We start from the raw sequence: 12,706 nt of genomic DNA, 5'->3' as shown, positions 1-12,706 counted from the left end.
TCAAAAGATCACCACCAGTGGCCTGCCATGACCTTTTCTCAACCCTCAACATTTTTGTGGCCTCGACATTATTAACTTCTCACTCCTGTCCTATCACCTTTTCAAAGTCACTTCACCTCATGCTCACGACAGAGCACTGGTGTAGATCTCCTTCAGACTCCATCCTTCTGTCTCTGTGGCTGCCTTTTGTACAGTTCCAAAGGAAGCATAATGCCCAAGGTTTCCTGTCTGCTCTCCTTGTCATCCTTGAGGATCAGGTCCCATTATGTGGAAGCTCCTCCCCTCCATTCTTGCAGTTGGTTCTTTCTCATTTGTCACATCTCACTTTATTATTTTTTGAATGTAGTAATATAGGTGTTTATTTTATTTATTAAGTTTTTAATTTTAATTCTAGTAAACAGATAGTGTTATATTAATTTCAGGTATACAATACAGTGATTCAATAATTTTATGTATTATTCAGTGTTCATCATGATAGGTGCACTACTTACTCCCCATTGCCTATCTCACCCATCCCCCTCACCTCCCTCTGGTAAGTCATCAGTTGGTTCTCTATAGTTAAGAGTTTTTTCTCAGTTTGTCTCTCTCTGTATTTCTTTTTTCCCTTTGCTCATTTGTTTTGTTTCTTAAATGTCCCATATGAGTGAAATCATACAGTATTTGTCTTTGACTTATTTCACTTAGCATTATACTCTCTAGCTCTGTTCATATTGTTGCAAAGGGCAAGATTTCATTCTTTTTTATGGCTGAGAAATGTTCGAAAGTACATAAATATATACCACCTCTTTATCCATTCATCTATCAATGGACACTTGGGCTGCTTCCATAATGTGGCTATTGTAAATAATGCTGCAATAAACAGAGGGAGATATATTCCTTTGAGTTAGCATTTTTGTAATTTTTGGGTAATTGCCTACTAGTGCAATTACTGGATTGTAGGATAGTCCTATTTTTAATTTTTTGAGGAACCTCCATACTGTTTTCCACAGTGGCTACACCAGTTTGCATTCCCACCGAGAATGCATGAAGGTTCCCTTTTCTCATCGTCACCTACACTTGTGGTTTCTTATGTTTTTTGACCTAGCCATTCTGACAGGTATGAGGTGATATCTCATTGTAGTTTTGATTTACATTTCTGTGATGATGAATGATGTTGAGCATCCTTTCATGTGTCTGTTGGTCATCTGTATGTCTTTGGATGAATATCTGTTCATGTCTTCTGCCCATTTTCAAATTGGATTGTTTGGTCTTACAGGGTGTTGAGTTGTAGAAGTTCTTTATGTATTTTAGATACTAATCTTTTATTGGATATGTCATTTGCAAATATCTTCTCCCATTCAGTGAGTTGTCTTTTAGTTTGGTTGATTGTTTCTTTTGCTGTAAAGGAGCTTTGTATTCTGATGTAGTCCCAATAGTTTATTTTTGCTTTTATTTCCCTTGCTCCAGGAGACATACCTAGAAAAATGTTGCTATGGCTGATGTCAGAGAAATTACTGCCTGTGCTCTCTTCTAGGATTTTTATGGTTTCAGGTCTCACATTAAGGTCTCATACATTTTGAGTTTATTTTCATGTATAGGGTAAAATGGTCCAGTTTAATTCTTTTGCATGTAGCTGTCCAGTTTTCGCAACACCATTTGTTGAAGAGAGTTTTTCTAATTGTATATTATTTCCTCCTTTGTCAAAGATTAATTGACTATATAATTGTGGGTTTATTTCTGGGTTTTCTATTCTATTCCATTGATCTATGTGTCTATCTTTATGCTAGTACTATACTATTTTGATTAGTACAGCTTTGTAATATGACTTGTAATATAACTGGAACATTCTCCAGAATAGATCACATATTAGGCTACGAAACAAGTTTCAACAAATTCAAAAAGATCAAAGTCATAGCACGCATCTTTTCTGACCACAACATTATGAAACTAGAAACCAACCACAAGAAAAAATCTAGAAAGAGCACAAATACAGGGAGGTTAAATAACATGCTACTAAGCAATTAATGGGTCAAATAAGAAATCAAAGAAAAATCAAAAAGTACATAGAAACAAATGAAAATAAAACACAATGGAATGCAGCAAAAGCAACTCTAAGAGGGAAGTTTATAGTATTATAGATCTACCTGAAGAAGCAAGAAAAATCTCAAATAAACAATCTAGCCTTACACCTAGAGGGGCTAGAAAAAGAAGAACAAACAACACCCCAAACCAGGAGAAGGAAGGAAATAATAGAGCAGAAATAAATAATATAGAAACTAAAACAACAACAAAAACAACAAACAAAACAATAGAACTATCAATGAATCCAGGAGCTGCCTCTTTGAAAACATGAACAAAATTGATAAACCTCTAGCAAGACTCATCCAGAAAGAAAGAAAGAAAGACAGAAAGACAGAAAGACAGACAGAAAGAAACAAAGAAAGAAAAAGAAAAAGAAGACCCAAATAAACAAAATCACAAGTGAAAGAAGAAAAATAACCAATACCACAGAAACACAAACAATTGTAAGAGATATGGAAAATTTTATACCTAGAAGAAATGGATAAATTCCTAGAAACATATAATTTACCAAAACTGAAGCAGGAAAATATAGAATATTGGAACAGAGCAATTACCAGCAAGGAAAGTGAATTAATAATCAAAAAACTTCCAGCAAACAATAGTTCAAGATCAGTCAGCTTCATAGGCAAATTCTACCAAACATGTAAAGAAGAGTTAATACCTATTCTTCTCAAACTATTTCAAAAAATATTGGGCACCTGGGTGGCTCAGTTGGTTAAGCATCCAGCTCTTGATTTGGCTCAGATCATGATCTTAGGATCGTGCTGGGCTCTGTGCTGGCACCCTGCTTGGGATTCTCTCTCTCCCTCTCTCTCTCTCTGCCCATCCCCCACTTGTGTTCGCATGCTCTCTCTCTCTCAATAAACAAACAAACAAACAAATAAATAAATAAACATAAAAAGAAACTATTCCAAAAAATAGAATAGGAAGGAACACTTCCAAATTCATTCTATGAGGTCAGTATTACCCTGATACCAAAATCAGATAGCCACCACAAAAAACGTGCACTACAGGCTAAAATCTCTGATGAACATAGATACAAAAATCCTCAACAAAATACTAGCAAAACGAATCCAACAATACATTAAAAAAAATCATTTACCATGTTATTCCCAATCAACGTGATAAATCACCTCAATAAGAGAAAGAGTAGATGCAGAAAAACCATTTGACGAAGTACAACATCCATTCATGATAAAAGCTCTCAACAAAGTAGGTCTAGCGGGAACATATCTCAACATAATAAAAGTGTCATATGAAAAACCTACAGTGAACATCATACTCAATGGGGGAAAACTAAAAGTTTTTCCCTTAAGGTCAGGAACAACACAGAACTGTCCACTGTCACCACTTTTATTCCACATTGTACTGAAAGTCCTAGCCACAGCAATTAGACAACAAAAAGAAATAAAAATGCATCCAAATTGGTAAGGAATAAGTAAAACTTTTGCTATTTACAGATAACATGATACTATATATACAAAACCCTAAAGACTCCATCAAAAATGTATTGGAACTGAAATGGATTCAGTAAAGTTGCAGGCTACAAAATCAATGTACAGAAATCTGTTGCATTCCTGTATACTAATAATGAAGCAGCAGAAAGAGAAATTAAGAAAATAATCCCATTTATACTTGTACCAAAAATAATGAAATATCTAGGAATAAACTTAACCAAAGAGGTGAAAGACCCATACTCTGAAAACTATAAAACACTGATGAAAGAAATTCAATACAACACAAAGAAACGGAGAGACATTCCATGTCATGGGTTGGAATAACAAATACAGTTAAAATACCCATACTACCCAAAGAAATCTTCAGATTTAATGCAATCCCTATCAAAATACTAATAGCATTTTTCATAGAACTGGAACAAACTATCCTAAAATTTGTATAGAATCACCAAGGACCCCGAATAGCAAAGTGATCTTGAAAAACAAAACAAAACAAAACAAAACTGGAGGTGTCACAATTCAAGATTTCAATCATATTGTAAAGCTGTCACATCTCAGTTTACATGTAACCACTTTTTATAGGCCTTCTCTAGCACTCCTATCTAAATTCCTTTTTCCCTTTCCTACCAAACACACATACACCATTAGTCTCTAGCATAGCACCATGTTCCCTTCATAGTACTTATCATAATTTATAAATAGAGATATATTTATTTATGTGTTTCTCATTATTCTCCTCAATAAGCACAGAGACCACATCTGTTCTAGTTCACCACTGTGTATGTAGCACATTACAGGCACTTAGTAAGTAACCTTCAAATGACTGAATAAATGATGCTATTCTTTCTCATTGCTCCAATTCTTGCCACCCCAGCTTGCATCCAGAATCCCAAATCTTTGCTGGATATTGCCATGTGAATGTCACACCACATCCAAAATCTACCATGCTCCAAATTCTAGTCATACCCTACCACTTTATTTGCATTGCCCTATATTAATATCTGTAAAACAGCATATATTATGTTTTATTGTTCTTTATATATGATAAGGCCTTATTTTCCTACTAGAATTTGAAGTTACTTGAGATTGTAAATTGAGCTTGTGTTAATCTTTGTATCCTTCCTCGTACATCATGCAAATATTTGTATGAAGTGAGTACTGAGAAAATATTTGCTGTTAGGGCACTGCTTCCAAAAATCAAAACCAAATCAATGTTGATTTACCTTCCAGCCCCAGGCTCTGTCATTGCTAGGGCGCCAATACATTTCCCAGCAGTCATCTGGGGGATGAAGTGCTTAATCTGTTCTTCAGAGCCATAGTTTACAATATAGGGCATGACAATATCTGAATGAAGACTAAAACCTGGGCCTGTACAATTTGAATATGCTCTTAGAGAGAGAAAAAAGAAGAAAATTTAAAGCAAAAAATAGTTATTTTGTTCTGCTTTCCGTTTCTTTGATTTTCAACTAAAGAACAACAAATTATTAAATCTTATCACATTGTGTCACAATAGCCTGTCTCCCCACAAACCTAGAGCTCCTGAGGATTTTCTCTTTGTTTTTACTAATCTTTTAATTTTTGCATATTGACAGTACTGTAACAGAGCTCCATGAGTACTTACCTAGTGAATTAAAAGATAAAACATTTCAAAGTATGGATCACCTACAATTGTATTACCCTAACATAGCAACTGTTTTCATTTTGACAAATTACCTTTGCCCATAAGCATATATTCTAATATAGTTGCAGTCGTGGTGTGAATTTGTACTTAACTAATTTTTTTTTAAGTGTTTATTTATTTTTGAGAGAGAGAGACAGAGTGTAAGTGGGGAAGGGGCAGAGTGAGAGGGAGGCGTAGAATCCAAGGCAGGCTCTAGGCTCTGAGTTGTCAGCACAGAGCCTGTCTGATGCAGGGCTCAAACTCACAAACTGTGAGATCATGACCTGAGCCGAAGTCGGATACTTAACCAATTGAGCCACCCAGGCATCTCGTTAACTATTTTTTTTTATTATTATATGGCATGAAAAAGTCCTTTTTTTTTACATGTTGTCATAACAATAATCTGAAATAGCTATAAAGTATTCCAAATTGTTTATGTAATATAATTTACATTTTTTTTTGTAATTTACTTATTCATTCTCCCAATACCAGACATTTAGATTGCTTCCATATTTGGATGTTTATGATCTAACATGACAATGATTTCTGTACATAGCTCCTCTTTTTTCTATTAAATTATTTCCTTAAGATAAATTCTCCAAAGTGATGCCCTGGATCAAAGAGCAGAAACATTTTCATTTTTTGAATGAAAATTGCTGAATGCTTCACCAAAGCATTTATTGTTCTAATTTATAATGCCACTAATAGTGTGAGTATGCTGTTTTCACGGCAACCTTGTCAGCAGAGGGTATTATGATTTTGAATTTTCACTGACTTTTGCAAATACTCAAAATGATAACCTCCAGGTTAATTTAATTTACACTTGATTGGCAGTAAGGGTGAGCTTTTTTCATCTAGAAGAACCTATTTGGGGGTGTCTAGGTGGCTCAGTTGGTTAAGCATCTTCCTTCGGCTCAGGTCATGATCTTGTGGTTCGTGAGCTGGAGCCCCTTGTGGGGCTCTGTGCTGACAGCTCAGAGGCTGGAGCCTGCTTCTGATTCTGTGTCTTCCTCTCTCTGCCCCTCCCCTGTTCACACTCTGTGTGTGTGTGTCTCTCTCTCTCTCAAAAATAAATAAACATTAAATAATTTTTTTAATAAAAAAATAAAAGAACGTATTTGTATTTTGTTTTGATGAACTGTTGGTTCAAATCTTTTGCCCATTCATCAACTGAAATCTTTATTTCTTCTTATATATTAAACTTTATATTTGATGGGGATATTTTTCCACTTTTTTTTTTAAAAGAAGAAAATGAACACATAAGGCAATTAGAAATGAAGCAATCTCTGATTTTCAGAGCAACTATTTTAATAACTTAATAGGGCATTTTCCTATCTTCACACATTAAAAAATGTGCAAATGATACACATATTCATTCGCATTTTAGTTTTCAATATTATAAGATTAGAAAGCATATTTTATCATCTCAGAAAAGTGAGCAGTGTGCTTACAAAACACGATTCCACTTCAAATGTCTGCATACTCACTGTTCTTCCCACATTATAGCTGCTGAATACAAGTCTCCACCAATACCACCATGATGCTTTGCAATATTGACACCGAGAAGTCCTTGTTTGCCAGCTTTTTCCCAAAGCTCCCTGCTCACTTCTCCAGCTTTCTCCCATCTGCAAATAGCAAACATTTTAAAATCAGAGAAGATTTTTTCATGTTATTTAAATGGTCATAATTTGAATTTATGAATGATCTTGTACAGGAATGTTCCTTTAAGGTAATTGTTGTTGACATTGGCCATAACTTTCTATTTGCATTGCACTCTTTCATCATTTCTCTCCTTATTCTCTTCTTTACTTCTTCATATTTGCCACTGTTCTCCTCCCTTGACTTTTCATCAGACCTACAAATTACATGTACTGACATTCATGGGTACAGTTTGTCTCAGCTGGTCCTCTTAAGATGGAATCTTAGTTGTGTCATATAGTCATGGGAATGTGTCCAACTTATCCTATAAAGGCAATAGCCCTCTGTATATTTCCTTAAAGTGCTGAACTTAACGGGATGAGCACATAAAAAGGTGACAAGAGCAGGCAATCTTATTACAGTTTAAGTTGGAACAACAGAAGCACATAAGCATCTTGCAGCACAACTGCTGTCCAATGAACTTCTGAAAAGAGTAGACATTCGAATAAGATTGTGCAACCTCTGCTTTTTTAAAAACAAGAATAGCAGGGCACCTGGGTGGCAAGGTCCGTTAAGCTGTTAAGTGTCTGACTAATGATTTCAGCTCAGGTCATGATCTCACAGTTTGTGAGATGGAACGCTGCATTGGGCTCTGTGCTGACGACTTGGGATTCTCTCCCTCTCTCCCTCTGCCCCTGCTCTGCTCACACGTGCGCTCGCTCATTCTTTCTCTCTCTCAAAATAAATAAACATTTTTACAAAATGAGACAGGCATGATGAGGAAAGAGCTAGTTGGAAATAAAGAATCTGAGAATTTTTGTTTTATTTTTTTAAGTGCGAGTTAGATATACTTACCAAAAATGAGGTATATTTTTGAAGATACTGATGAAAGGGAAACACAGATGCCTCAAGAAATTTTAAAAGAGTTTGATTATCATGTATGTTTTGATGTACATATTGCCTAAATTAGCTTTGGAAACATTTTTATCATTAATCTCAAATCTGTCAACTTCTATCATTTTTACTTCAAATCTTCATCAATAATTTTTCTGGAACAAAGTTTCGAATCAGTAGAGTAATGAACAAAAAAGATTCTCCTAGAGTGTACCATAATCAATTTCTTTCTTTCTTTCTTTCTTTCTTTCTTTCTTTCTTTCTTTCTTTCTTCCTTCCTTCCTTCCTTCCTTCCTTCCTTCCTTCCTTCCTTCCTTTCTTTCTTTCTCTTTCTTTCTTTTTCTTTCTTTTTAGAAATAGTTGCTTTTCACCAAAGACTAGTCATGGCATTAGGTTTAGCTAATTTTGGTCATTTTTATAGCGAAAGCATTAATGAAATCTTAATGGAAGATATTTAAAAATGTTTTAAAAAACATTTTAATTATAGTAAATTACTGGCAGTGAATGAATTTTAGAAATATAGCAAAATCCTACTTTCATAGAAATGACAGTGTTTTGATCAAAAAAGTAGGTGATCAGTAATTAAGCAGTTAATCAATATACATCTCATCCAGTAGTAAAAATACTTTAAGGTGGTCCATTGCCAACCAAGATTTGTCAACTGGCCTGTTGAGCTTTCATGAGCTTTCATTTTAATTCACTCATGAAGCAGAAAAAAAACATTTGGAATTGACTAGTAATTACTTAATTGCCATTTAACCAGAGTATTCAAAATACTACTCTTAGATTGAGCTGCAAATTTTCAAATTTACTTACTTTTAATTGTATATTTTAAAATTCATTTAAATAGCTTTGGACTAATTTAAGAATCCTGAGATCTTAGAGTATTACAGTTAAGAACAGAAAAATGTTAATAAAGCAATTAATAGAAGTACATTTTCTGTAGAACAACATACAACATTCTAGGAAATGGTTTGTTTTTTTCTTTTTTAAATGTATTTATTTTGAGAGCGAGAGAAGAAAGAGAGAGCGGCATATGGAACATGTGAGAGGGAGAGGGGTAGGGAGAGACAGAATCCCAAACAGGCCACGTGTTGTCTGTGCAGAGCCTGACTCAGGGCTCGAACTCATGAACCCTGAGATCATGACCTGAGCCAAAATCAAGAGTCAGACACTTAACCGACTGAGCCACCTAGGCGACCCTAGGAAATGGTTTTCAGTGTTCTCTTTATGCAAATTACTTTAAAGAAAAATGTACCACTTACTCTGCGTGGTGAGGAATCACTTCTTCTTGAAAAAACTTCCTTACATTTTCCCGGAAAATGTCATGTTCTGAAGAAAAGATTCTTCGAGTTCCTATATCTGTTAATTTTTCAGCAGAAGGAGTTTCTAGACGTTTCTCCTCTCCGGAATGAGAACATCTTTAAAATATATATATACATTAAGAAAATTAAGTGAAATTGTGACCCTTCATACCCAAATTAATGCCACCGAACAACATGGAAAAATGCTGATTTTATTTCCCCCAGAGACACTATAGAGGTAGGTAGGAAGAGTGTGAAATTCGACAGACCTGTTCACATCTGAACATTACCACTTTTGATAGGATCTACCTCACCTGGATAAGATCAAGTAGTATGTCCTTACTCAGCTCACTCTTCACTTCCAAACCCATGACTAACCTACATGTCTGAGTTGAGGTAAATGCAAATTAAATGATGTAAAAATTCCAAAACCACCACAGAATATTGATAAGTGTTCATGTCATGTACAATATTTAAGATATTAACATTTCCAAATTACTATTTTATACAGTACCACCATAGCATATTGATAAGTTTTCATGTCATGTACAATATTTAAGATGATATTAACATTTCCAAATTACTATTTCATTCAGAATCACACAATTTGAAATGGCAGGTGTGTAAGATACAACTATGGCGATGTTACTGCCATATTAGAGGCAACCTGGGTATAAATTTAAAAAAAAAATGTCCATGAATCTCTGTAAGGATTAGTACAGAATTATTCAAGATCTTCGGAAACTGACCCTTCCCTCTCCATACTCCCCTCATTTTACACTTAAAATAAGACTGTTTTGTAGTTCCTTTTAGTTCAATGGTCTTCAGATTTATTTCCCTCTTGAGGTACTCCTGAAAAGTTCTGAAAATCTGTGTGTCACTTTGTATAATTCAAGCTCATATTTAAAAAACAAAACAAAACAAAACTTTTTATCATATATCCAAATATTAGCAAAGGATGTTTTTCTGTTTTGCATGAAATGCTGTTTGGGGTTTCTCTCTTCCTTAAATGGACCCTTGTTTGTTTGTTTGTTTTCTCTTTCCTTTCCTCCTCCTCTCCTTCTTCACATTTTTGTTTAAAAGACAGTCTTGTTTATGGGCAATTAGGTTGTCTCAACCTTTTTTTCCCCATGAAATGAATTATTTTTACTTTATGCATTTTCATTTAACGCTATGAATTGAGTTGTGTCCCTCCCAAATTCATGTTGAAGCTCTAACTCCCACTGTGATTTTACTGAGTTAGTTAAATGAAGTCATGTGGGTGGGATCCTAATCCAAGAGGAGATGTGGCCTTATAACAGGAAGAGAGATCTCTCTCTCTCTCTCTGTCTCGCTCTCCCAGTGTGCATGAAACAAGGAAAGACCATGTGAAGATACAGAAAGAAGGCAGCCATCTACAAACAAGAAATAGCACTCTCACCAGCACTTTGATCTTGGGTTATCCAGCCTTTAGAACTATGAGAAATAAATTTCTGTTATTTAGGCCACTCAGTCTATGGTATTTTGTTATGGCAGCATGAGCTGAGTAATACATTTAACATGCATTTTCTGTCATTGTGCTTTAGGTTTATCTTTTATATGCAACTTTTAGTGGAGTTTATGAATATAATTTGAGATGCCTTTTAGGTAGTAGTCGTTGGTTGTGAACATGCAGTACTACAAATTTTATAGTTAGTCTGCCTTTTGCCTTCTTAGTTACTACCCATTCATCCAAATCATCATTTTTAATAGCGTATTCATTCATTTGGTCAACAAATACTTTGAGTACCCTTTATGTACCAAGCACTGTTCAGGTAACTTGGGATACAACAGTGAGCAAAATAAAGATCCCTGTCTCCAGACTCACATTTCTAGAAGGGGAGTCTGAATAACTATACTATTTATAGTAAGGAAGCAAATTAAAGCATATATGAGAAGATGATAAATTCTATGGAAAAGAAAAGCAGAGTAAAGATCAGAGTGTGTGTCTGGAACAAGGCTGGGACATTGGCTGCAGCATGGAATAGTGCGGTCAGGGTAGGTTAAGTTAGAAAAATGAGAATTTGAGCAAACGTCTCAAGGTGACAGTCAAGCAGATTTCTCAGTAGAATTTAAGTCAAGAAAACAATTAGAGCTGGGTGCATGGGTGGCTCAGTCAGTTAAGCATCTGACTGCAGCTCAGGTCATGATCTCTCGGTTCGTGGGTTCGAACCCCACATTGGGCTCTGTGCTGATAGCTTGGAGCCTGGAGCCTGCTTCAGATCCTGTGTCTCCTTCTCTCTCTGCCCTTCCCCCGCTCATGCTCTACCTGTCTGTCTCTCTCAAAAATAAATAAACACTAAAAAAATTAAAAAAAAAAAGAAAACAATTAGAGCAAAAGGTGTCAGGCACGATGGTATCTGATGCATTCTAGAAAGAGCAGGGACACCAAGTGTGGATTGAGTGCAAACAGTAGATGAAGTGAGAGCTAACAAGATCAGGATGTACAGGGGTCTTACATACCACTATAACGTTACATCAAATAGACTAAAATTTACTTTATCCTCTAATTGAAATGATTGGTTGCAATTTCCTGCTAGTGGAAATAAAACTATCATGCACGCTTTTGTCCATACAGCTTTTCTTTTCCATACTGAGAATTTTTCCTCAGGGAAAAAATGTGCTGAGATTAGGCAACTGCTGCTCTGCAACACTGAATCACTTGGTAACATAATTAACAAATAACAGAATGGAATTTATATTCCAGTCTGCCTGGATCTTAAAATTTTATATCCCATATTACCTTAAGAAAATATTGGAATATTTGGAATATTGGAATATTTCTGAGTTAAATACACCAAGACATTAGAAAGTGAAAGCAGTGCCAGAAAGAATAAAGACTTTCAGGTCAGTCAGAAGTATTCAAGAGAGCATATGAAGAAGAAAACCAAAACACCTGCACCAAGTATGTTGGTACATCCATTTCTTGAAGACCAAGAAAACTTCACTGAATAAATTGGCCCCTTTTCTCCCTATAAAGACCAGGAAATCTGTACAAAAAGAAATTTCTACCAATTTAACAGGCTAAGCTCTAATTGTTAGTTTTACATTTTTTTAAATGTTTATTTATTTTTGAGAGAGACGGAGACAGAATGTGAGTGGGTTAGGGGCAGAGAAAAAGGGACACACAGAATCCGAAGCAGGCTCCAGGCTCTGAGCTGTCAGCACAGAGCCTGATGCGGAGCTCGAACTCACGGATCTGTGAGATCATGACCTGAGCTGAAGTCCGACCGACTGAGCCACCCAGGCGCCCCAATTGTTATTTTTAAAAAACTTCATTTACATTATAAAAGGGAGACAGCTTCCACCAACACCTTCAGCAATACTTGGGAACTGGTTACAAATATACAATTTCAGATCTCACCCCAGATCTACTGAATCGAATCTGTATTTTTTTAAATTTTTTAAGTTTTATTTATTTATTTTGAAAGAGAAAGACACAGCATGAGCAGGGGAGGGGTAAAGAGAGGGGGAGAGAATCCCAAGCAGGTTTCACACTGTCAGTGCAGAGCCCTATGTGGGGCTCGAACTCACAAACCGTGAGATCATGACCTGAGCTGAAATCAGGAGTTGGATGCTTAACTGACTGAGCCACCCAGGCACCCCAGAATCTATATTTTTAACAACATCCCTGAATGATCCATATGCACATTAAGAAGCCTGCTATAATAAAA

General features: G+C 35.6%; 1 protein-coding gene across 1 annotated transcript in view; it reads right to left on the bottom strand.

The window, feature by feature from the left end:
- The window catches only part of ACADL (acyl-CoA dehydrogenase long chain), a 46,739-nt gene that overhangs the window by 32,340 nt on the left and 1,693 nt on the right, over positions 1–12,706 (bottom strand). The window contains exons 2-4 of the mRNA XM_047085658.1: positions 8,976–9,131; positions 6,666–6,803; positions 4,742–4,906 (exon numbers count right to left, since the gene is read on the bottom strand). Of these exons, the coding sequence (XP_046941614.1) occupies positions 4,742–4,906; positions 6,666–6,803; positions 8,976–9,131 (459 nt within the window). The remainder of the gene's footprint in view (positions 1–4,741; positions 4,907–6,665; positions 6,804–8,975; positions 9,132–12,706) is intronic.

Source organism: Lynx rufus, unplaced genomic scaffold (genome assembly GCF_022079265.1).
Source record: "Lynx rufus isolate CCGP_SWC_20201006 ecotype Redwood Valley unplaced genomic scaffold, mLynRuf1.p SCAF_2, whole genome shotgun sequence".
NCBI classification, from domain to species: Eukaryota; Metazoa; Chordata; class Mammalia; order Carnivora; family Felidae; genus Lynx; species Lynx rufus.
The sequence above is the reverse complement of the archived record's forward strand: the minus strand, read 5'-3'. Positions and strand labels throughout refer to the sequence as shown.